Source organism: Eucalyptus grandis, chromosome 6, assembly GCF_016545825.1.
Source record: "Eucalyptus grandis isolate ANBG69807.140 chromosome 6, ASM1654582v1, whole genome shotgun sequence".
NCBI lineage: Eukaryota > Viridiplantae > Streptophyta > Magnoliopsida > Myrtales > Myrtaceae > Eucalyptus > Eucalyptus grandis.
Window position 1 is genome coordinate 41,305,625 of NC_052617.1, and position 24,807 is coordinate 41,330,431.

The 24,807-nt window shown below is 39.3% G+C and overlaps 3 protein-coding genes across 3 annotated transcripts; 2 read left to right on the forward strand and 1 right to left on the reverse strand.

Moving 5' to 3' along the window:
• Nucleotides 1-8,601: 8,601 nt before the first annotated feature.
• Nucleotides 8,602-12,801, forward strand: LOC104449806 (agamous-like MADS-box protein AGL12). The gene is made up of 7 exons (XM_010064074.3): nucleotides 8,602-9,177; nucleotides 9,564-9,651; nucleotides 10,540-10,601; nucleotides 11,574-11,673; nucleotides 11,805-11,846; nucleotides 11,973-12,014; nucleotides 12,115-12,801. The coding sequence occupies exons 1-7, from the start codon at nucleotides 8,996-8,998 to the stop codon at nucleotides 12,217-12,219; spliced, it is 621 nt and encodes a 206-aa protein (XP_010062376.1). The 5' UTR covers nucleotides 8,602-8,995; the 3' UTR covers nucleotides 12,220-12,801.
• Nucleotides 12,802-18,121: 5,320 nt separating this feature from the next.
• LOC104452011 (GDSL esterase/lipase At1g71691) lies at nucleotides 18,122-20,773 on the forward strand. Its single transcript, XM_018875801.2, has 5 exons — nucleotides 18,122-18,443; nucleotides 18,945-19,066; nucleotides 19,641-19,880; nucleotides 20,162-20,411; nucleotides 20,527-20,773. Exons 1-5 carry the CDS (start codon nucleotides 18,176-18,178, stop codon nucleotides 20,745-20,747), a joined length of 1,101 nt encoding a protein of 366 aa, XP_018731346.2. The 5' UTR covers nucleotides 18,122-18,175; the 3' UTR covers nucleotides 20,748-20,773.
• A 546-nt stretch (nucleotides 20,774-21,319) lies between these two features.
• Nucleotides 21,320-24,029, reverse strand: LOC104449807 (GDSL esterase/lipase At1g33811). Its single transcript, XM_010064075.3, has 5 exons — nucleotides 23,691-24,029; nucleotides 23,348-23,472; nucleotides 22,503-22,751; nucleotides 21,909-22,167; nucleotides 21,320-21,816 (listed from the first exon to the last, which is right to left on the reverse strand). The coding sequence occupies exons 1-5, from the start codon at nucleotides 23,998-24,000 to the stop codon at nucleotides 21,593-21,595; spliced, it is 1,167 nt and encodes a 388-aa protein (XP_010062377.1). The 5' UTR covers nucleotides 24,001-24,029; the 3' UTR covers nucleotides 21,320-21,592.
• Nucleotides 24,030-24,807: the final 778 nt, after the last annotated feature.

The following is a 24,807-nucleotide window of genomic DNA, read 5'->3' on the forward strand; positions in this document are numbered from 1 at the left end:
ACCTCGATATGGTGATTTTCTTGGAAGAATTTTCCGGCACCCCTAGGTGAGTCATGATGATATTTCTACCAAACCGAGCCATAACAACAACAACAAACTCAACACGGCCAATTTAATAGCCTTAAGCATGCCAAATGAATGCACGTGTCTGAATGAATTGTTGAAATCCATCGAACATAATGAAAGCAAATCTAATAGATGGAAGGAAGAAGCGGTACGAGCAACTAAACTTGAGATCTTTAGCTGCACATTATGTTTTATAGATTACTTCCCCAAATGAAAGCTAATATGAGGATTGTACGAAGCATGCGAACCACCCTCCAGAAGCGATGGATCGTGTTCTGATGGCAAGTGAAGAATTTATTCAAGGCAAATCCTTTTGACTCCAGCGAATTCCAATCAAAAGTGGATACACTTGGAGGCTCTTTTCACGCTCTAAAACTTTGTTCCTTCTGGTCAACATTCTCATCAACATCGGAATCACTCTTTTGTCTTTTTCCTTTAAATGTTTCTGCGACACGTATCTTAACGCATTCTTGACCTCATATGTATTGGTTCCCAAAGATTTGCTGTGTTTGATGCCAACTTAGCTGTATCCTAGGGTTCGCTTTCTAATCATATGTGCTCGCTGACTTGGAACCTCGTTTATAAATGTGGTCAAAGATCATTCGTTCAAGTACCAGATCAAATTGCACTGAATCTATCTTTCTAGTACGAATTCAAGCATCCGGTGAGGTGTTTATCCCTGAGAATCATTGCTCCAAAGTATCTGTGTAAATACTGTAGTCCCGTATGCACAAGAAGTTAAGGATTTTCTAACCTATACAACGATGAAAACCTTATGGGGATCCAAACACTTTTGGGTTATAAACATGTTTACTCATGGGCGATTATTCTATAGCGAGGTGGGTTCATATCTTGATCGCAATGCCAAAGGAGAGATCATACGAAATTTTCATATGATAAGGCTATCCTTAACACCATATCTTGAGCAATGTGAGACCTTAACCAATGTTGACAAGATAAAAATTTTGATTGAAAATTTTTGTGTATGAATATCTCTTCAAATAGTACTTAATATTAACAGAAATTATGAAACCTCGAGAGTTAGGGCATCCACGAGCCTCTTAGATATGACTCCAACAACAGAATTAGTAAACTGTTATTGAGCATTTGGACAAGCTAGCTTTATCTTGAGTATGAGCAAGTCACCAACCAGGTAATTGGCTGGGTTATTCTAGATTTGGTTTGCAAGTTAGAGGTCGCATGTTCAATTCTTCAGCCTATTCTCTTCTCAGGAAACCTTGGTTAGTTTGTGAAAAACATACTTGGGCTTAAATGTATTGCCAATCTTCGTTGATGTTTTAAATCAAATATTCTAGCAGTGGGTGGGATAGGTCCCGATTCCATCTAAACCCTCGACCGTGTTTGAAAATAGTACAAGCTTCTCTCTCCTAAAAATCCATCTAAGACTTGTCGCACTGTTTAACTAGTTTTTTTAATAAACTTTTGAAGGGGGACATTCATTAGCATCTTCACCTTCACTTTCACAGTTCCTTTCCAGCTACCCCCAGGGTACGCCATTATAGATTAAGCAAGGAGAAATAGAATAGAATCCAAGTGCACCCCAGCTGATTTATTCCTCAGACCAATCTCAAGTACATGTCCAAGCTAAACTAGGGTCTTGAATGGCAAAATGTACAAGCTAAAAAAAAGGCTCCCTACCAAATTACTTTTTCCATGAATCCTGGTTCTCCCAAGATATTTTCTTGAGGCTAATCCCAACAGTGTCTTCTCTCGATAATTATTCTATTGCGTTGGGACAAGATCTATCATGACCTTATTGAATCAGTTAAGTATTTGAAGAATTGGTAAAGGTTTAAATTTCGAGGACGAAATTTTTATAAGAGGGAAGAGTTGTGACATCCCGATTTTTCAATTCTATTTTCAATAATTTGAGACGGGCATTTCGTTGGCACGCATATAGTTCTTTTCCTTGAGTCGGCCACTCATGTGAAAGTAGTCTATGTAAGTAAAGTTGTTAAGGATTTTAATGCATCGGTTCAATTTGACCGAAGAAATCCACCTTTCACCAGCTGTCTGCAAGGGTCATTACGGCACAAATAAAAATCGATTAGAGACCGGAGATAGGTCGACTCGCACGAGGCATGTGATCAAGTGTGATTCCACCGGATCGCACAATTCTTGTCGATGGCACCGGGACCGACTTTTCTATCGATTGGTACCTGTGTTCGTATTTGAAACCTTGAGATTACTCGACAACCTAAAAATGCATGCCAATGTTTCAAAGATGCACATTGTGGCTTGATGATCAACTTGAAATGCATGAAAGTTTCTAAAGGGCTGCCCGGTAGGTTGGGCGCTATTAGCATCGTGCCAAAGTGAAAATTAACCGTGAATCAAATCGAATTCAGAATTGGAAGTCTAGGTGTGTCACAAATCATTTAGGATCATTGGTTTATCTTTTGGAAGATTTTTCATGCAATCGGGAGTTCTTTGGCAAATTAAATTCGAAATGGTTAATTTGGCTCAGGCTAGTAGTAGGCTCGTCTTTGGGACTTAAGTTAGTCTTTTGGGAAGTGAAGATGTGTGGAATTGAAGTGTGGTGACATTGGATTAATTTTTATGGACTTCAATTGATTCGATTCATCTCGGATAAAACCAATTATGAGGAAATTTAGACGCTTAGCAGGTATTCTATTGAAATAAAAACGAATATCGAGAAAGAAAGCCATTTGAAAACATGAAAAGCATTTTTTTCGAAGGAGAAAAGAGAGAAGGAAAAAAATTAATGTAAAGGCCTTGGAATTCAGACAAATGAAAAAGGTGAGGAAGGGGGGGAAAAGCAAGACTTAATGTGGGTGGCTCATTGGCTGGACGAAGAGATGGGACGCACATGAAAAAGCAAATTGGATGCTGAGTAGGACAATAGCTTATGTCCCACATTTAATAAAATAAAATATATAATTAAATAATTAGAAAAAGGAAGAAGAAGAATTTTAATCTCCTCAAGCATGGATTCTGAGGATACTAAATCTAAATTGAGAGGGCCATGTCTATGACAATCCCCAGTTGTAAACATGATTAGGCAGACATCAGATATTATTGTCTCATTCCTCAGGCTTGACGTGACATTAACATCGGACTCAACTCGTATATATATTTACGGCTTAAGGTATTTTTTTATTTAATTTCCCATCACGTATGCAAATGTTCTATTTAAACTGAGCGTTACGTCTTGCTCAAAAAAAAAAAAAAAAAAAAAAAAAAAACTGAGCGTTACGTCAATTATTTGGAATGCTTTATATTGCCATAACATATCCAATTAGATCCCTACCGTTAGTATGTGTTAACTTGTGTAGAACTACCTCGATGTAATTTACAATAAAGTTAGGTCTTTGTAAGTGGTAAGAGATTCAGATTAGTTGAATTTGGTAGAAATTTCTGTAGTTATTAACATATTTTAACGTTCATTACTGATTGAAGATGAATATTGATTGGATAATGAAATCCTAAAATATATGAACCAACATGTAGGAGCTATATGGTTTTGTTAACAAGTGCATTGTGAGAACCATTCATTACTAATTGAGGATCATTTTCAAGCGTAATAAGTGTATGAAATGAAAATGATTTCTCGAATGAAGTGCTCCAAACCATAGTTAACTTTTGATTCGACTTAGTTTCTAATCCAGTCAAAATTCTAATGTCACCACAATTGTGAATCAGCTAGCTATGTTTATTATTATCTTTTTAATAAGATGAGATTACATGTGACAATGCTTTCCACCACACGATGGAGGAACCTGTAGTCAAAGATATCTATGCATCAAAATCTTTCATCGTGGGTCCCCTCACCTCAAGCTAGTGTCCAAACCCACCAGTCCAAAGCCATTAATTAAGTAGCCTCGTATAATTACAATCTTTAACCTTTAATTATGTAAATCCCAATGACCAATAAAAAAAGGCGAAACCCAATGACTTTGGAGGCAAAAATCTTGCCAAGGAAAATTGGGAGGCGTAGACACTTTAGCGACGGTCTCAGAGCGTCTCAATAGATTGGTAAAAGACGGCCAGATGCAATGTTCGTTCGATTTAAGGCTCATCGCCTAGAGAAAAAGCTGAATTGGGGTAATGAATTGGCAACAATGGAGAATTGAGCCCATGGTCGATCGTTCCATATAGTTGCTTCGATTATGCAATATAAACAACGTCCGGGCTATCTGAAGGAATAGAAATTGTACAGGATAGACAATTAGGGTGCGCATCACAACGTTTCTATTTGTCTATTTCTTTGTTTCTTTATTCCTTGGAATAAGTTTGGAACAGAAATCCGTTTAATAACGCAATTTCATTTTTTTATTTCTGAAAAAGATTTCTATTCCAGAAATAGATTTGGAGTAGAAATCATAAATTAAAATTTTTAGCTTTTCTATTTTTGGAATATAAATGAGGAATCAAAACTTTCTTCATCGTCCACTCTCATCATTGTCCATCGCCCACCCGCTGCTTGTGGGATGCCGAACGTCTACCGCTGGTCATCGGCCGCTCGTCGCCGGTTGCCGGCCCTGGCCATCAGCCGCTCGCCACCAACTGTCGGCCACCGAATGCCGACCGTTAGCTACCAGACTCCAACCACTCGGCACCGACTGCCGGCCGCCGGATGTTGGACGCTCGTCAGTCGTTGGTCGCTCATCGCCAACCATCGGACACTGGAGGCCCACCATCACCCATCGAACGTCCTTTGCTGATCGCCCGTTGGTCACCATCGGCTGTTGGACTTTGGTTGTTGGCCACCCTTCGCCAGTCACCGATTGCCGTCCGTTGGACTTCGGCCATTGGCTACCCGTTGCCGGTCGTTGGCCCCCCACCGCCAACCACCGAACTTTGGCTTGGCCACCCATCACCGGCCACCAGACTTCGGCCGTTGGCCACCCGCTGTTGGTTGCCGGTTGCTAGCCTCTGGACGCTGAATGCTGGACACCAGACTCTAGACGCCAGACACTGGACGCCAAACGCCAAACTCCGAACATCGGCTGTCGGACGCTGGACTCCAACCACTCGCCGTCAATCGCCGAACGCCAAACGCCGATCACCGGATGTCACACTCTGGCCACCGAATGCTGGCCGTCACCGCTCCTAGAAATCGAAATTTTACTCTCTTATCAAACGAATTTTTACTCTAAAAATAGAAATTTTGAATTGTTATCAAACACATTTCTTTGTTGAGAAATTCATCCATGGAATAGAAATTGATTTCTATTCCAAAAATTTTGTCATACGCGCCTTTAGTAGCGAGAAATCTTCATGGTGATTCCGACCGGAATGAAGTTTATTGAGGCTGTAGCGGGTACGGTGGCTTTGGAGTTCGTGATATGTACGATAGGTATGGTGATTACTGCAAAATCACGAGTATTATTAATCGTTAAGACAGTCATATGAATTTCGTCGTCTTGTCCATAGTTTCCATAGGAATTTCATTTTTGAATACTGTGTGGTTGGCACATGAGATAAATTTTTCTACTATTCAAATATCTCTAAGTAAAGAAAAGCTGAACTAGTTGCAATATGAGTTGAAGCAAGAATGTGGTTGTGGTGGGGGAGAGATCACGAGGAAAGCGAAAGAGGGACGGCAAAGCACCGGTGACGACTTGTTCGAAGATGAGAAAGATGTTAAGAAGGCTGCATTCCTTACGATCAGAAGTGCATCAATAACAACCGTCCGGAGATTGATGCTTCTGAAGTTTCAATCTCAAAGGTTATTTGCGAGCCCCCCGCGATTTGTGCAGCTTATCCAACTTGCGGCTGTCAAGTTTTTCTAATGGGAGAAGATGACGCGAGACGTGTATATTTTCCAAAATTAGGAGAAATGTTAGGATTGTTAGATTGTCCAATCTAAAAACTTAAAATATTAGGTGGAGAGAAATCGCATGAATGTGTGGGACAATATTTGACACCCCCTCATGCGCAAATCGGATTACTCAAGACATGTAAAATTTGATAGAGGAGGATGGACGCACGCATTTGAAATTGATCTAGCTATGATATAATGTTAGACAATCGATAAATTTGTTTGAAAAGTGCTAAGTTTATTGTACAATGGTCAATTTAATCTTAAACATTCAAATTGTGCCAATTTAGTCTTAAATCTTTTTATGATTTATCAATTCAGTCATAAATCTTTTAATTGTGTCAATTTAGTCATAAATTTATATACGATTTACCAATATAATCCTTCTGCCAAATTTTGGCTAGGCATTCACATGGACATCTTTTGCAAATTTTGAATTTTTTTTCTTTTTTTACTTCTTTTTCCTTTTCTTGCCACTAGCCATAGGCAAGGGCTATGCTAGTCGCTAACAGGTAAGGTAAGGGTCACTGCTACCCAAAATTGGCGCTCACCGCCAACCAGGAAAAATGTGAAGAAGGAAAAAAAATAATGAAAAGAAAAGAAAAGATAACAAAAAAAGAAAAAGAATTAAAAAAAATTATTCACACTAGTCATATCATATTGGATGATGGGCATCCACTTCAATGATTGGAACAATTGGCATAATTGAAAGTTTTAAAACTAAATTTGCTAATTATGAAAAGAGTTGGAAGTAAAATAGCATAATTAAAATGTTCATGATTGAATTGGCCGTCAGATAATGGTTTAGGACTTTTTGGACAATAATCACATATTTCTTGTTATTTTCTTTTTCAATAACTACTGTTGTTTTTTCTTTTTCCTTTTCTTTTTTGAATGAAAATTTCATTCATTTATCAAGATCAAACATGAGAGGAAAATAGAAAGCTTTCAAGCAAAGCAGATTACAAAAAGTTGCAAAACAAAACAAAAGCCAAAAAACAATATAGTATAACCTATAGTTATAAGCATGCTCTCAACCCAAAGACCAAAATAATTAACACCGATTACCAGAATCATTAATGATGGGCACACACCAAGATCATTCCCCTAGAAAGTACGACTTGTAGTACATGTCTAGGTTCAACGTCTTTAACTCTATCGCCATACAAAGACAACAAGAACATTGTGTTGAACTACCACTGATTGAACGCCTCTATGTAACTTCCAGGTTTATATCTAGATAGAGAGAGTGAAACTTTCAAATTTAGATCTAGATCTAAAACGGGATAGGAGAGCTTTCACCAAATCTTAGAGAAGTAAAAAAATCATGTCTTGGGCATCCTGCCGGTTGGATTGATGACAATGTTCTCACAAAATTTTCAACTACGAACATCTTCATCAATCACGATGAGCAAAGAAAAGTAATAACAATGAGCTAAAGAAGATGCTAAATTAGGCGAAAAAAGACTTCCAAATTAGATTGAGAGAGAAAAAACAGAAAATCAAAGGCCAAAAAAGGAAAGTAGAGCAAAGTAGCCTCTCAATTTTAGATATTGAAGCTAAGAGCCAACACTTATTTGAGAAACGCTCATTGAGTCTCTTTCACAACAATGCTAGCTGCATCAGTTGCATTGCTTTAGTTTCTCCGTCAAGTCCGCAGCTTCACTTGCTTTCTGAGACCTTTTTGCCAACTCTTCATGGAAAACATACGCCGCCACAGAATTTGCCGCCCTCAGACCTTTTATATTCTGAAATGTTATGGAGTTGGTTTTCTCTTCAGCACATCAAACTGCTTCGATTATATCAGCAGGCTTTTTTTTTTTTTTTTTTTTTTTTTTTTTTTTTTTTCAGATCTCAGTTATCCAAACTTAAGTTGACTTCTTTAACCTATCTTGGGTTTATGATATTTCCGTTGATTCTCCGATTTTTTCAAGATTGTATGTTTATCTCCTTTTGATTGTGCATGTCTTGATTTAATTATCTTACATAGTCATCTAATAAAGCTTATAAATATTCTCTTGCACTCAGATTTACATCAAAATACATAGAAATTCCACAATTTTCTATTCTGCATATTTCTTAACAAGAATAAGAGGTGATTTGTTTCAATTTTGAGTTGTATCCATTTGCACATATAAGATTACGGTCCGCTTTTAACTTATAATTTTATGAGGCTTTTCAGACATATATATAGGTTATGCTCTCTTGTAATTTAGCTTATCGTTTGAACTAATAAAGATTGACGAAGTATTCTCAGTGCGCTTTGTACGTGTACGTTCGTGAGTTGCGACTCGTGCTTCTTGTTCCCACTCCACCATTGGGACAAAATGTGTGCTTAAACAACAAGAAACTTTTATGCATTACACATCATTAAAAAATAAATCATGCCCCTAATGCCTGATAAATTTAGTTGCAATTAGTCATAACCGAGGAGCTCAAATTTCTACCTCAAATCAGAATCCAAAAGCATGGCCGTAATACTCGAATGCGCCATTATTAAATCAGCGACCGCATTCGTCTCACCAGTAAAAGGAATCATTTCATTTCAAGATCGCTAGTATAGAATTGCTTTTTCCAACAAAAGTCATTGACAAAAGGAAAAGGAGGGTTTGTGCTGACTGTTGGGGGGAGGCCTGTGCTGTTGTGCGTTCCAAGTGTTGGCGTGTGGGGGGGAGGATGGGGAGCAGATACATAAGAAGAGGCCAAGAGAGGGAAGAACTTCTCGTTCTTAAACAAAACGAAATTTCTTTCCAGGAAAGAAGAGAGAGAGAGGGCGAGTGATGTGTAAAGGTGGAGGGAGGGAGAGAGAGATGAACATTTATTCTTCTGTTGGTGACAGTGTGTTGGAGAATCAAGGGGTGTGGTATATAAGACAAGAACCTTGTGAAGAAGGTGGTCAGTTTTGTTCCCTGAGTCCAGAAGCAAGGAAGCAACAGTCTTGCTGCAACCAGAAGCTAGTTCAAACTAGTGGAAGGTTGTGGGCGCTTCCAGTGCTTTGTAAAGCCACCCCAAGAAAGCAAAAACCATCGTTGCCCTACCACAAAGTTCGCAGCGTTCGTCGACGAGAGGAGTCTGTTGATTTATCCAAGTGTTGTTTAAAGTAGATCTCCTTTTTCGGTGAACATGGCTCGTGGAAAAGTTCAGATGAAGCGGATCGAGAACCCGGTGCACCGGCAGGTCACCTTCTGCAAGCGCCGCGCGGGGCTCCTCAAAAAGGCCAAGGAGCTCTCCGTTCTCTGTGACGCTGACATCGGCCTCTTCATTTTCTCCCCCCACGGCAAGCTCTATGAGCTGGCCACCAAAGGGTACGTCTGTCTGTCGTCTGTCTGTCTCTCCCTCCCTCTCTTTCTCTCTCTCGATCAATCGAAATTATTAAATTTTCCCATTTGCATTAGCACTAAGTTTGAGATGTACTGACATCACATACTCGCGACAGATATATCCACATGAACACTTACCTCTATGCATAAGCAAGTCTTATACATGAATGCTAACAGAAGAAGATCACCCGTGCAGCGAAAGGGACGTCGTGTCATATTAATGCTCAAAATGGCCGTCGAACCTTTAACCCATGCTTTCATACCGTGTTATAGAACAACATGTGTCGAAATTTTTGAGTTCGCCGATGCTTGGTGTATCGTAAAGCGTATACTTCCTCCAGCTCGCTCAACTTATTTGGGTTTTATTGCAGAACCATGAAGGGGCTGATCGAGAGGTACATGAAGACCACCCAAAGCCAAGCTGCTCTGACCGAGGAAGCCACACCGAGCCAACCACTGGTACGAATGGCTTTCCTCGCACCCTCTTTTTCGATTTTTTTTTTTTTTTTTTGGTCCAGCCCTCTTTTGCCATTTGAAAAGCTCAATATCTATTGAGATGCTAAATTGATCTTTAGATTGATGCGGTCGAGTCCATGAGAATAGGGTCCTATTGTTTAAACACCCAATCACGACCCGCCACCCCACTAGACATGCTCGATATGCTTGGCATTATATTCTCGTTTTCTCCTTCTTTCCAATTCCTCCAAAACATCCCAGCAAAAAGCCCCATTCCCTTCGCGAGACAATAAGTCCAACACGTGTACGACTTCACTCAAACCGCATAAACTCTATGCGAGCTTTATTCACCATTAGAATGAATTTATATAATGCTTCTCTATACACCCACGAGAAATTGGATGACGGCCATAACCAATCTCCCTCTGTCGGCCCGTCTGACGTGACTACAGAGAGAGTGTGTGGGAAGAACGCACCGTTATCTTTGTGAAACGTGGTGCACAAGGAATATTGTCTAATGCTCCACTCAAAAAATTCAAAATCTAGCGAAGATGCCTCTTCTTATCTATCTTGCGGCAACTAGAATATCACTATTGACACACCGCATGTCAAGGAAGGGTATCAAAAAACATTCATATATAATTGTTCTTTATATTCAGCAAATTTTCAGCTTCTTAGAGAACTGGAAATTAGGGCGTCCAATCAAAAACCCACATTTACAAACAATGTCTCCACGAATTCTGCTCGTGGAGTTGTTCCCAGCATCATAAGTACAAATGAAAACGTGTCTTTTCTTTTATTTCGTTCCACGATGCCTCTATAGTTGGTGGCTGTCCAGTTTGACATGCTAATAGTTGCTTATTGCCTTATTCTTCCTATATTAAATTTCAGGATGCCAAAGAAGAGATTAACATATTGAAGCAAGAGATTGAAGCACTTCGAAAGGGTCTCGGGTAATTACATCATCGTTGTTTTCTATGAGTGTGCTTTTTCCGTTGTGCTATTCCAAACACTGAGATTGAAGCGAGGGGAGAGAGTTCCTGGTCTCCACTAGAACTAAGAATAAAAATCATCCATCTAACTCATTTCTCTCTCTATCATAGTAATCTTTACATCTTCAAGAAATCTCAATCCTAGTGAGAGAAAACTTGATTATTTCCCCAATAATGAAAACTTGCTCATATCACGTATGTGTTGATTGTATATGAGTGATTTCTTTTACTTCGTTTAACAGACAAAATTAAAGTTCAATTAACATGAATGCTAAGTATAAGGTCGAATGTGCTCTTAAGTTTGATATAATCCACCATCACTTTCAAAAGGGCCTATCTCTTGTAGGTGAAAATGTTGTACAGACTTAATTTGTGGGTATCGTGGTAGACAGAATCAATTACATCACAGAAACTTTGAAACTGTATTGGGACCTGTGAAACTTTGTAGGACTAAGTGTGATCCACGGAATTCTAAAATGCAATTTATAGAATTATATTGCAATAATTGCTCACTACTTTTTGGTTTTCACAATGAGCAAATATCACTGTTTTGTTTATCTCTCCTTCTTACGATGGAACATGTCGATTGAAGCAAGGATGTGTAGATATTTTTTCAACCAAAGCTTTTAGAGTGTTGTGATCACAAGAAAATTACATCTCTATTATTCATTTTCACAAGAAAGAAAGATAAATAGGTCTTTTCATCAATTACTAGAATATCATGGTACTAGAAACTCAACTTCTTCAACACACTCGATTCTTCTAAGGTCGTTTGACATGTGTATTAACTTATAAACAAAAGAAACACATGGGGTTGTGCATTCAAACTTATCTGCAAGTGTGCATCTATACCTAACTAATCAAACAAATTCGATGCGTTGAGAAAAAAGAGTTTGTCTTGCATACTAAATTGCTAAATGTATATTCACATAGGTACATGTTTGGAGGAGGAGCTGGTAATATGACACTGGACGAGCTAGATGTTCTTGAGAAACAACTCGAGACTTGGATTTATCACACTCGCTCAACAAAGGTACAAAATAGACTTCCCTCAATCTCATTTTGCATAGTGGGGTGTCCTTTAGAACTTCATATTGGACTGATTCGATATTTTCATTGTTTCTTCACTCGTGAAAAATAAATAAAAATAAAAAATCAACCCAGATGGATATCATGTTTCAAGAGATCCAGCTGTTGAGGAACAAGGTTAGCTTTCTAAATCTCCACAGAATAATTTTTATTGAGGAAATTGTGACTCGATTAGTTTATACTTGAAAATGTTTCCATTATTTTTGCCGAAAATTAAAGTTAGTCCCATGTTTGTTTTTGAAGGAAGGGATACTGAAAGCTGCAAATCAGTATCTTCAGGAAAAGGTATATAAAAGTTCAGAAAAAAGTTATCTTGCAAGACCTATTAAATCTTGTGTATTTCAAGAACTTTACCACCCACTAATTATAGTTATTTATTTTGCAGATAGAAGAGAACACCGCCATTACTAACACTGCGCCAATGACCACTAACTATACTTACCCACTAACTATACAGAATGAATTATTTCAAGATCTGCTATTGGTTTAGCAGCTCCTCTAGTGGAGTGGCACTAGCGTTTCTAGCAGTGAAAAGAAGCGTCTGACCGTGCTTGCCCTAAGTGTTTTTGAGCAAATAAGTATTGTTCAAGTGCTGTGTAAGTCCTTGAATTGGCTACTACTCTTTTGTTGGGTCCTTGTCGCCTGGCTTGTATGGGACAATTTGTATTGTACTATTGGTAATGGGTTTGTGCTCTTGGTACTTTTGAATCCTCCGCTACATTATCAGTTCTCTGCATCATAGCGAGAGGGGATCGGATGCATCCAAATCGCGAGACTGGACATGCAATCTGCTTTGAGTAAGGCATTCTACCATCGAAGAGGATGGACACCCTTGTCTTGGTTGGGTTTGGTAAGGTCAGGAATGCAGCTGCTTTTCGAAGACCTAGTTGAGTCAGTGATACTTTCATGTTATTGTCATAATAATGCTTTTGATTTCTCCTTGACCCATCTTAAGTATGCGTCGAATTTTGAACTGGTTTCGGACCGATCATCTGTTATATCCGTCAATAAATAGTGGGGATGTGATATGTATAAATAAGGTTTCTATAAATGCGAGAGCTTAAGGGTCCTATTTATGCATAGGTCCAACCACAGAATGCTCCCGATTAAATTCGAAGTACTTCCCCAAGACTTGCATTTATGTCTTCGTCGAAGCCATTATTTATTCTTGTCCTCGGGACTATAAAACTTCCACTTGGAAAAATTGATTGCATCGAAGACTGTCAAAGTCAGTTGCGTTTCGTTGACTTTTAAGGGGTCCTCAAGACAATCTTCTTGACATTTTCGTCTCGAATTAAGATCGAGACGACAAAAAAGAAACGAAGATTTTAGTGTCGTCACGAAATCAGCTAGACATAGCGATCAAGACGAAATGATCAGCAAATATATAGGATTAATTGCTTTTTTAGACACATTGCCAAGAGATCCTTTTCTAATTTCGTGAATTGAGTAAGATGCACATTGAACTAATCTCGCAAATTTTTTTATATGGATTTTATTTATAAATGTCCCTCAACGCACTTGTTAAGTAACTAATTAAGAAAAATTTGCAGCTTTCAATACAATAACTTATCTTGAGCTTGTAATCAATATTTTACAGATTGCAGTATTTTGAGAAGACATTAAATAGTATCCCGAGCACTCATCAAGTGCCGTTAGATACATCTTTGAGATTCTTCAATTTTCTTATGTTTTGAAAATCTCAAATTTTCTTATGGAGCTTTCTTGAAATGTATGCTTCTTCAATTTTCAAGACTTTTTGGGAAAACATTATTTATGCTTTTGGTTAACTTAACTAGTGATGCAGGAGCAATTTTTTTTTTTTTTTTTAATGAGACCATCGTTATAAATTAAGTATGTTTAATAAGTGTGCTAAAATTTTCGTTAACATAACTTCCTATTTATGTCTAGTGGTGTGAGAGTATGATTCATGTAGTGCCTTTAAGTCACGCACACAAGTATGACATTGATGCTTTTTTCAATCTAGATATAATATTAGGAACTTGTGTGCTGCATTTAATTATATACTACATTAACAATCAATTAATAGTAATTGATTGTATTTTAGATATAACAATTGCATGAAAGTGTGTAAATATCAGTTAGTAAAGTATAATTTCTTCCAAATTTTACATTATTCAAAACGTAAAAATTAGAAGGTCATCACTGCAAAACTAATTCGTAATACCATAAAAGAATAAAAAACACAGCCGTTAAAATGATAAAAGAAAATCAATAATCACGAAATCATTTATGAAAATTCATGCAACATTATTCCAAGTTGACTTTTTTGAAGCTTAGGGTCAAAATCTTCTCTGTCGCCAACAACTTGCAATTTACGAGGCTGACAATTTCGAGGCATAGGCATATCGTCTGACTTATCTCGACAAAGGTTTAAATGTCTGCGGACTCAAAAAATAAAAAGCGTCCTTATCGAATTATAAAAATCAAAAGATGAGGATCCAAATACGATTATTCATAAGGTAATTAATTTTATAACAACTTCTATGGTTACTTTAATTCTATTATTTAGTCCCAACCTATGTGTTACTTAGCAGGCCAATCCCTACCGTAGAGGCATAGAGTATGTTGTAATTGCAATGATGACACAGTAATTAGTTTAATCTCCAAGTTTCTCTCATGCACTTCGAGCACCTCATAAAAAGCTATTTAATCAATCTTAACTTGGATAATCTTCATTCGAAAATTTATCATAATTTTGATGCAGAACAATATGCAAATGCCTTTCTGGAAATAATGAAGCGTCATAAAAGCGGGCGGTCTCACAAATTAAACAGAATCGCGTAATCTTCAAGATTACAAATGAGTTACAATATATCTTTTCATTAATTTGTTATTAGATTTCAAATTTTCTAGTTTATCAATATCTTTTCAATTTTGTTATTAGATTTCAGTTATTTGATTATTATCTAGATGGCGACCTCCTTATAAATAGACGCCTAAGATATTGTAATTCGTACTTCTTTATTCAAAATAAACACAATATTTTGGAATTCTTTCCAAGCTTTGCTTCCTCTACGTCATTTGGTATCAGAGTAGGTTTCTCCTGTGACGATGGCTAATAACGTTAATGTCAATATCCCCGTAGCTGAAGGCCGCAGAAACAAGCCTATTGCACGGGATGAGTTCAATCAATTTGTGGAGCAAACTGAACGAAGGTTTCAAGAATTACTTGTCACCATCCAGCGTTTGTCTACCAACCCCATACCTGGTGTTCTTCCGGCTGAACATGCTTAGGTAGCTCGCGACCCAGAAGCAGCTATGGAACGTGGGGCAAATCCCCGACAGAGGCGACAAGCCTATGTCGAGGACTTTGAAGGAGAAGAAGAGTTCCTGGATCGACCTGTTCGTGGAGGCCATCGGAACCGGGGATATCGACAAGACCCCGAGCAATATCAACTTAAGGTTGACCTTTCGACCTTTGATGGCAATTTGAATATTGAAGACTTTTTGGATTGGCTTTGGGAAGTTGAGAAATTCTTCGATGCTATGGAGATTGAAGAGGATCGCCAAGTAAAATTGGTGGCATACAAATTGAAGGGCGGCACCTCAGCGTGGTGGGAGCAAACGCAACTGACCCAACGTCGACAAGGAAAAGCTCCCATCCAAACATGGAATCGGATGAAGGAAATGTTGAAGGTTTGGTTCCTCTCAACCGATTATGAACAATTATTATTTCAACAATTTCAGAATTGTAAGCAGCTAAGCCGATCAGTCCAAGCTTACATAGAGGAGTTTCTTCGACTTTCCACCCGTAACAACCTGGCTGAGTTAGAGGCACAACAGACCACATTAATGGTTTGCGACTTAATATTCAAGACCGTGTTTCACTACATCGTTTGTTCTCCGTTGAGGATGCTCAAGAGATGGCCCGAAAGGTTGAGATGCAATTAGAGAGAACTAGCCCCATTAATCAAGCCAACAATTATTTTGCTCGAGGATCATCTAGAAAGGGGAGACAACTAGATGTTTTAGAATCCTCCAACCAGCAAACCAACATTATGAATCAAACTCCGAGAAGTATTACTGGGGTGCACAAGGAATCAGTCATTGCAAACAATGTAACGCCAATCAGAATGCCCAAACCCGTACGCTAAGCCACCACCAATCAAATGTTACAAGTGTAATGAACTGGGACATCGTTCGAGTGATTGTCCACGGCGGAAGATGGCCAATGTTGTCGAGCATGACCATGACATATACGAAGATGACTGGATTGAAGAGGAAGAAGTGGAGGATGAAGAGGGCGAGCATGTCAATTGCGTTGTTAGGAGACTATTGCTCACTCCGTGAAGAGAAGACACGCAGCGAAATAGTTTTTTTCGTGCCCATTGTACTGTCAACGGCAAATTTTGCGATGTCCTCATTGACAACGGAAGTTGTGAGAACATAGTGTCCAAGGCTTTGGTGGACTATCTACAACTAAAGACAGAGTAACATCCCTCCCCTTATACAATCGGGTGGATTCATAAAAGGGCCGAACTCAAGGTGACGCAGGTATGTCATTTACCTATTTCAATTGGAAAGTCCTATAAGGACACCATAATTTGTGATGTAGTGGAGATGGATGCATGCCATGTCCTACTGGGACGACCATGGCAATACGACATTGATATCACTCACAAGGCTCAAGAGAATACCTATTCTTTTGTGTGGAAAAAGACGAAGATTATTTTGAAGCCAATGAATAACACTTCTCAAGCCCCAAAGAAGCAAAGTGCAAGAATTATGCTAAACGTCCGTAAACGTGAGGGCATGTATATGATCGTGAAGAAAATCAATGACAATGCCTATGTTGTTGAACTTCCTGGTGACCTCAACATCTCCCCAACATTCAATGTAGCAGACCTATTTGAGTATCATTATCCAGATACTCCTTTTTATGTTAACCATAACTCGAGGTCGAGTTCTTCTGAAGTGGAGGAAATTGAAAAAAAAAAAAAAAAAAACTTATAAAAAATCAAATTAAATAAAAAAGAACAATATGCAAATGCCTTTTTGGAAATAATGGAGCGTCATAAAAGTGGGTGGTCCCACAAATCAAAGAGGATTACATGATCTTCAAAATTACAAATGGGTTACAATATATATTTTCCTTAATTTGTTATTAGATTTCAGATTATCTAGTTTATCAATATCTTTTCAATTTTGTTATTAGATTTCAATTATTTGGTTATTATCTAGATGGCGACCTCCTTATAAATAGACGCTTATGATATTGTAATACACACTTCTTTATTCAAAATAAACACATTTGGAATTCTTTCCAAGCTTTGCTTCCTCTGCGTCAAATTTTCAAACCCGCTAATACTAAATTTGAGATGTTCGTGTGTTTATTCAAATTATTCGATATTTATTAAGTAGAAATAATTAATGTGATTTATTAGCACGAGAGAAAGTGTAATGAATAATCTCGTGAGTGCTTTGAGCACGTTATTCAAAGTCAATTGAGTCCTTATTAGTTTTTGCGAAAAGTGATATTAAGATCGTTGGCTGTGATTTTTCCCTTTAAATTTTGATATACGGAATAAGTCATAGTAGAATCAAAGTAAAACATTTGAGTATATCTCATGCTTTCACAGATCTTTTGTCATCTTGAATATCATTAAATAGGTCGCTTAATCATTGTTTCCCGTGGAAAATGGATCCTAAAGCATCGCTAGACAACTTGAAAATTAAACTTGATTCTCCGGATGCAATGCTTCCGGCATATAGGATGTGGAAATATCTTGCATGCACGGGGCTCGTAACAATCGGGCGAGCACATGTTAGATTAAATTGACTCGTAGCAAGATCCATCCAATCCAAAAGCTTACACGTATAATTGGGCTCGCATTGCTCGAGTGCGCGGATACATTACTAGTTTCATTCACGATTTGGAAGCTCGGGTTGGAGCCGAAGCAGCTGTTTTGACAGGGTCTCGAAACTGGGTTTCCATAACTCTAGGAGAGCTCAAAAGATAGTATATTTGAAGACTACGCAGGAAGTAGAACAATCAGATCCGGAGGTAACTGGTGCTAGCAAGACTGCAATTCGTGGAAAACTACTCTTTACGACTGATGAGGGGTCATCTACTCTTGTCAATTATATTTTGCTAAGATCCTCGAATCATATTGCAAGTACCAGAAAGGACTCCATGCACGCAGGGACATGGATAATCACCATAACCCTTCATTATCTTCCTTCTCTTCTCAGCTTTAAATTCTCAAAACCAGAGAGAGAGAGAGAGAGGGTGGCTAAAACAGTGGGGAGGTAATTACTTTGGGGGAGGGAGGGGAACAGATGAACGCATTTATGTCTCTCTAACCACCACCTTCACCCTTTCGTTATTAGCCCCCCCTTCCTCTCCTCCATCTCTTGCTACACTGCAACATCCTCACCCTCATACGCACAGCGCGCGCACAGAGACACCGCTCACTTCAATAATGGCGACCGCCACAAGATCCGCTCGGTCGTGGAGGGTGGTTTTCGTCATGGTGGCGGCCGTGGTGGTCGGTTTGGCGGCGGGCCAGAGGGCGAGGAGGACGGAGCTGGTGCCGGCGATGTTCATATTCGGGGACTCCCTCATCGACAACGGCAACAACAACAACCTCCCTTCCTTCGCCAAGGCCAACTACTTCCCCTACGGCATCGACTTCAACCGGGGCCCCACCGGCCGCTTCTGCAACGGCTACACCATGGTCGACGAAATAGGTCCCTCCCCGCTCGCTTTCCCTCTCCAGTGTTCATATTTTTGCATGTCTGCTGCATATCGTTTACACGGCGTGGCAAGCCGATCTGCCCTGTCGTCGCGGATTGATGCAAAACGATTGCTGGTTTAGCGCATGCGCCTTCTTCAGAAGGGAACAGGATGTGGTCAACTTAGTGGGATCCCACCAAATCTATCGACTGCGATGGGTGATAAGAATCAACAGATGCAAGAGTAGAGTAACATGGTCCACTTTAGTTGGTGGAAGAACAGGAAAACAACTAGATGGACCCAATGAATCAATTTGTAGAAAACTGTTACAGTAATTAAAACGTATGTTTTCAGGCAGGATGTTATCTAGCTAATATATGACATGCGAATATCTGTGCGAAGGCGTAGATAGAATTAGGTCAGCGTATTAAATGTCAACTTTCATTTTCAAGTATCGTGTATGTACTCAATTATAATGCGGTGTCCTATTTCTTTTGCTATTTGCATGCATGCAGCTGAGCTCGTGGGGCTTCCCCTGATCCCAGCATACTCGGAAGCTTCTGGACAGCAGCTGCTTCATGGAGTCAACTATGCTTCTGCCGCTGCCGGGATCCTCGATATCACCGGCAGAAACTTTGTGAGCGATTCCTAATCTATCTTCAATTGGCTTGAATCCATCTTCATCTGCTTCGCGCTGCATTAATCGTGCTTATATCTTGTGATTTCTAATTTGTTCTCTTCAATTTCTCTCAAGGGGAAAACTCACCACATCAGTCCCCGTGGTCTGCATACTTCACATTGAGCCGCAGAAAATTAAAAAAAGAAAAGAAAAGAAAAATATCACCCTCTTTGTTGAATGACATTCCTTAATCTTGGCTGCATGCATTGCTTTTGTTACGGTGATCTTAATGGATATGATTGCGCTGTTGCTAGAAGTGCTGGTTCATTGATGATATATATAGTCTAATTCACGTTATTCTCACCATAGATGGTTTTTGTAGATAAGCACGCCATTTAGAACTTCTGGAGAAGTTGGTCTGTGCGAAATGCCCCAATTCTGACAGTATTTGCATGTGATGGGTTTCATGTGAATTTCATATGCTTCACCTTAGTGATGTAATTAGTCCATGGAAGTCTGATTCACACATGAAGAAACTGAGAAACTTAGCAAATTAAAAAAAATTGAATGTGCCTCCCTTCATTGTTATCAGGTTGGTCGCATACCCTTTGACCAGCAAATAACCAACTTCCAGAGCACGCTCGATCAGATCACAGATAATCTGGGAGCAGATGATGTGGCTCGGGCTCTCGCTCGGTGCTTGTTCTTTGTGGGAATGGGCAGCAATGACTACTTGAACAACTATCTCATGCCCAATTATGATACCAAAAATCAGTACAATGGCCAACAGTTTGCTGATCTCTTGGTCCAACAGTACACTCGCCAGCTCACTGTAAGAATTTCTTCCCTCTCAAATTTAATCAGTCATCAACATCGTCGTCGGAGATAAGTTCCTTCATTGCACCTGTTCAAATTGCACATTACAATATATTTGAGCACGAGTCTTTTTTTGGGCAAATTCCAAGACCCCTTGCTAGCAAAGAGCTGGAGGAAAAATAAATTATCAGAAAAGCTGGACAGTCCTAAATTTGCACTACAGTAATCCTTTTGCAGCATCAAACTTTATAAGGTTTACGCCAAAATCTGGGTTCTAAAAGGGCCACGTAATTGCAGACCCTGTACAACCTTGGAGCCAGAAAGTTCATAATTGCTGGTATTGGAGAGATGGGGTGCATTCCTAGCATATTGGCACAAAATGAAGCTGGAATCTGTTCAGAAGAAGTTAACAGACTTGTTCAACCCTTCAATGCCAATGTAAAGACGATGATCAACAACCTCAATGTCAACTTGCCGGGTGCCAAATTCATCTACATCGACATTGCTCGCATGTTCCAAGATATCGTCACTAATGCTAGATCTTATGGTATGGGTGCTAAATCTTATCCTATGTAATAAGTTTTTCTTATCTGGCAGTTTAATTTGTATTATGACTTGGTTCAGTTTCCTCATTTAAATTTTTATATCTAACTTTTCTGTAGGATTTAGCGTCGTGGATCGTGGGTGCTGCGGCATCGGGAGGAACAGCGGACAGATCACGTGTCTTCCATTCCAAACACCATGTGCGAACCGAAAGCAGTATGTGTTCTGGGACGCTTTTCACCCAACTGAAGCAGTGAATGTGATTATGGGGAGGAAGGCTTTTAATGGCGATCCTAGCATCGTCTATCCTATTAACATTGAACAGCTTGCTAATCTCTGAAATTGACCTCAGAGAAAGAAGAAACAGATGCGACTTTCTTTTCTTCAAGTTTCTGTTTAGAATTTAGCTGCTGATTGGACAGTGCTTGTGACTGAATCCATTGTCGTTGGACAACGTTGGCTTTAATTCAAACTTTTAGTTATGTCCTAGGCTCTCTCTCTCTTTCCATGATTCACACTACCCGGTTTCTATAACCAGTGCTTTAGAATACTAATTGGAGTATTGGATGCGAATTACCAAGATGAAAGATCCAAATATAATAAGCTCGAATTGATTCTTTGAAGAACTTGCAAAAATGAAATCAGATGACCAAAATAGAAGCAAAAGAACATTTTCAACATTTTGAAGTTTGGCTCTCAGATTAACATATCTTCTCTGCCGACTTTAGAATTTAATGATGCTTGATAACTACGGCATAACCTTCTAGCCCATGTTCTGGTTCCGTACACGTTTCACTTTTTACCGTGAAAGAAGAAAGGTAAGTTCTCTGAAGAAAGTATACAATGCCATTCCAGGATAGTGATCCGCTAAATCTGTTGGTCCAGTGCATTGACTTTGATAGAGTTGGTTCATGTGAAGAAAATGCATCTATTCTTGACAAACATGGCATGTGATATACATACCCGCATGGAAAATCACAAGTAAAGAAAACACAGGAGTCTTAGTTATTGTGAAGGTTCAATTCAGTTGCACAAACAGGGAACAAGTGACAGGTACATTTAGTCAAACATAAGATGGAATAAATCCCGATCTTATTGAAAATCAGAATCTAAAAGCAACTGCATTGAAGCCGAAACCCAATGCTAAGTAAACCCCAAGAGAGACAAGACTCGTTTCAATTGTTTTCATAACTGAGCCAACTGTTGGATGTTGATTGGATAAGTGAAGGATTGGGTTCTGGAGCTGTAGGATGCCTTGGCCAGCATAATGTTGGCAGCTTCAGTGGGATGGAATGCATCCCAGAACAAGTATTTGGTCCGGTTGGTGCAAGCTTGTTGAAGCGGAAGACAAGTTATCTGCCCGTTGTTCCTCCCCACTCCGCAACACCCTTTGTCAATCACCTCAAATCCTGCATATCATCAAGATTAGCTCACGCTAGCAAATTAGCAAAAAGATGTGCTAGGAGAATCTCAGTAAATGATTGATATGCAAGAAAGTTACCGTAGTTTGCTGCACTTTGGCTCAGGTACTTCGTGCTCTCGAAAGAATCCAAGTACACGAATTTAGCTCCAGGTAGCTGACCGTTGTTGAATGCGTCAACCATTTTGCGGAGCCCAGAGTTGAAAAGAACAATTGCATTGTTGATGTTCTCATTGCATCGGCTATTGTTGCCATTATATCTGGCAAGCTGATAAGGTATACAACCGATCTGGCCAACTGCAGTAACAATCACCTTCCGTGCTCCCAAGCCATAGAGTTGCTGAAACAATGTAAAACAGGTGAACCATAGTCTCCATGATAACCCATCATCAAGCAAGTTTTCCCTTTTGGCCAAATCATTAAGCAAATTGAAGCTTGCACAAGAAGGAAAAAAAAAAACTTTATTATAGAGCATTTATCCTATAGCATGCCAAAGAATTACCAACACAACTTTGAAGTGAACATAAATTATAAGATGGAGGAATTGAGTTATTTATTCCCCATTTAAAATTCAAAACAAGAATTTACAGCTGACAGAAGTTAACTTAGTATTGTCAGCCTGTTTGTTTAGAATTCAGATGACCACATTTCAGAAGTGAGAACTCATCGACTTACCGTCAACTGGCGTGAGTAGTCATTAAGCAGAACAGCTGCATAGGCTTTGGCAGTGAATTCTGAACTCGTAGAGTAGAAATTCGGCATGAAATAGTTGTTCAAGTAATCGTTACTCCCCAACCCAGAATAGAAAATGCATTTACTTAGGTAGCTGTTGAGTGCATTGGTGTCTCCTCTAAAGTACCTTCTCATCTGAGCCACTGTATAACCAAAGTTTGCGACCTGTTGGTCCATTGAAGTGTGATCGCCCTGCAAGCAAACCATTCCTTTAGTCAAATATAAAATCCCACCATCTTGTGGTCTGTTTTTGCTGAACTAAGCATTTATTTATGACGTGTGCTAAGAAATTTGAGTTCTTCTGGTGCCTGGATTTCTGTTTGCTGAAATTGACAAGATAGAATGCTCAGTTATGTGAGGTTTTAAATCAAGGAGCAACAAATTATTGGAGGGAAATTTGCGCCGGGACTTCTTTGATCAAAGACACATGCAGTAGACTTCTTTGATCAAAGACACATGCAGTACTATATATCAGAACATGCAACTGCCCAACTTGAAGCATTTGCCTGCCTACGAACCAACAAATTGCTGTGATACATCTTTCTTACATCGGCATATCAATAAAATATTTACACATCATTGTGCATATAATGGACTTGAGTAGAAATTATCTCCTAACTTCTAACCTTTGGTAGGAGGTCTAACCAAACACAGGGTGCAAAACCCCTCCTAATTCCCTGGGGAGACTCAACGTGAATCCATTCTATGTTTTAGACAGCAGCACTGGACTTAGAATAGACGATAATTTATCCAGAAATAACACTTTGAAAAAGCTAAATGGCATGTACCAAATTATTCCCGGTTTCATCCCGTATACCGGCTGCTCCAGAAGCATAGTTCGCTCCCCTCAACAAAGCAGGTCCCCTTGTTCTTGCGTAAGGTGGTACGTAAGTTGGAAATCCAAGTAACTGTGCTGCAAGTTCCCAACCAAAAGCACATATTAGTCGCTCAAATCAACCTCGATGCTAAACAAATCATCGAAGTTCCTACACACGTTTCTTGATAATATCATATTGTGACTGATGCAAGGCTTTTCCTCAGAGAACCATTAAAGTTCAACTTCTTTATCTTCAGAAGAGACTTTTTCATGTGTTTTTACTGGAAGAAAATGGAAATAAAATGAGAGTGTACCTAAAGCATCCACGTAAGTCCTCCCGTTGGTGAAACGGCCCGTCGCACCGAGCGGGAAGTCGATGCCATAAGGCCTGTAGTTCGCCCTCGCAAGCGTGAGAATCTGGTTGTTGTTCCCATTGTCGACGAGGGAATCGCCAAATATGAAGAAACAGGGCACTTGCGGTCCCTGTTGCTGTGAGCAAGCTCTAACTGCCAAAGAGAGAACCAATAAAAACGCAACACTCATGTCTCTCGAATGCTTCATGCTTGGTTTCATTTTCATTCGATCCAAGTATGAGTGCTGAGAGTGACCCAGACGGGCAGGCATTTATAATGCTCTATTTTCGCCCCAATCTGGAGCTCTCGGCTTTTTTTCGCCATGTCTGGTCATCCGATGGGAGCTTTTATTGGTTTCATGTGGAGTAAAGGACAGCGGACTGTGATCTGATCACTCCAGATTGGCGTACTTTTCGGTTGCTGATCACGTATGGCACCAAACTGGCGGTGATACAAGGCACCATCTCGTGATTATGAAAGCTGGAACATCCCATTCGAGGCATAAAAGATCGCTTAACTTGCTGTCAAACAGTTGAAACATTTATGAAACAGAATCGCTTTTGCAGTGTTTCTGCTTTTCATGCGTTGCAGGTGATTTCAGGACAGAATGCGTATGGCCATTAGGCAAATTGCAAAGCAACATTAACTGTGCCTTCAACTCACCAAGCAGCCGTAACCAGTGATATCTGACGAGAGCTAGTCAACAAAGCATCAAAAGTAGCACCAAGCATTTACCACTAGAGCAAGACTTAAATAGTGGCACAAAATCTGGCTTCTTTTCAGAACTCACAGAAGAACGAACTCTCTTAATTCAAGCTGATCGTCTGGGCTTCCATGTGTATATATATATGGCAAGAGTCTTGTGGAAAAGTACTTTGCCAAGTGAGTGATTTTGTTGAAATGCATGCCTCAAAATGTCCATCTAACATGCTTCAATGGCCTCAAAAATGGAAATTCATTTGTTAGTATCGGATTCAGATGAAAGAATATCCAACAATGGATCATGTTAAATCAAGCAAAGGAGAGTTCATTTGATTACAAATAACTTTATTGCAATACTTTGAATAACCAAGATAAT

Excerpts from the sequence above, each read along its gene's own strand:
- LOC104449806 (XM_010064074.3), top strand. The coding sequence starts at position 8,996 with ATGGCTCGTGGAAAAGTTCAGATGAAGCGGATCGAGAACCCGGTGCAC. Across the intron at positions 9,178-9,563 it reads TATGAGCTGGCCACCAAAGG|AACCATGAAGGGGCTGATCG; the intron begins GTACGTCTGTCT and ends GTTTTATTGCAG. Across the intron at positions 10,602-11,573 it reads GCACTTCGAAAGGGTCTCGG|GTACATGTTTGGAGGAGGAG; the intron begins GTAATTACATCA and ends ATATTCACATAG.
- LOC104452011 (XM_018875801.2), top strand. The coding sequence starts at position 18,176 with ATGGCGACCGCCACAAGATCCGCTCGGTCGTGGAGGGTGGTTTTCGTC. Across the intron at positions 18,444-18,944 it reads CACCATGGTCGACGAAATAG|CTGAGCTCGTGGGGCTTCCC; the intron begins GTCCCTCCCCGC and ends GCATGCATGCAG. Across the intron at positions 19,881-20,161 it reads AGTACACTCGCCAGCTCACT|ACCCTGTACAACCTTGGAGC; the intron begins GTAAGAATTTCT and ends ACGTAATTGCAG.
- LOC104449807 (XM_010064075.3), bottom strand. The coding sequence starts at position 24,000 with ATGCCTGCCCGTCTGGGTCACTCTCAGCACTCATACTTGGATCGAATG. Across the intron at positions 23,473-23,690 it reads GACTTACGTGGATGCTTTAG|CACAGTTACTTGGATTTCCA; the intron begins GTACACTCTCAT and ends GGGAACTTGCAG. Across the intron at positions 22,752-23,347 it reads ATGAAACCGGGAATAATTTG|GGCGATCACACTTCAATGGA; the intron begins GTACATGCCATT and ends GTTTGCTTGCAG.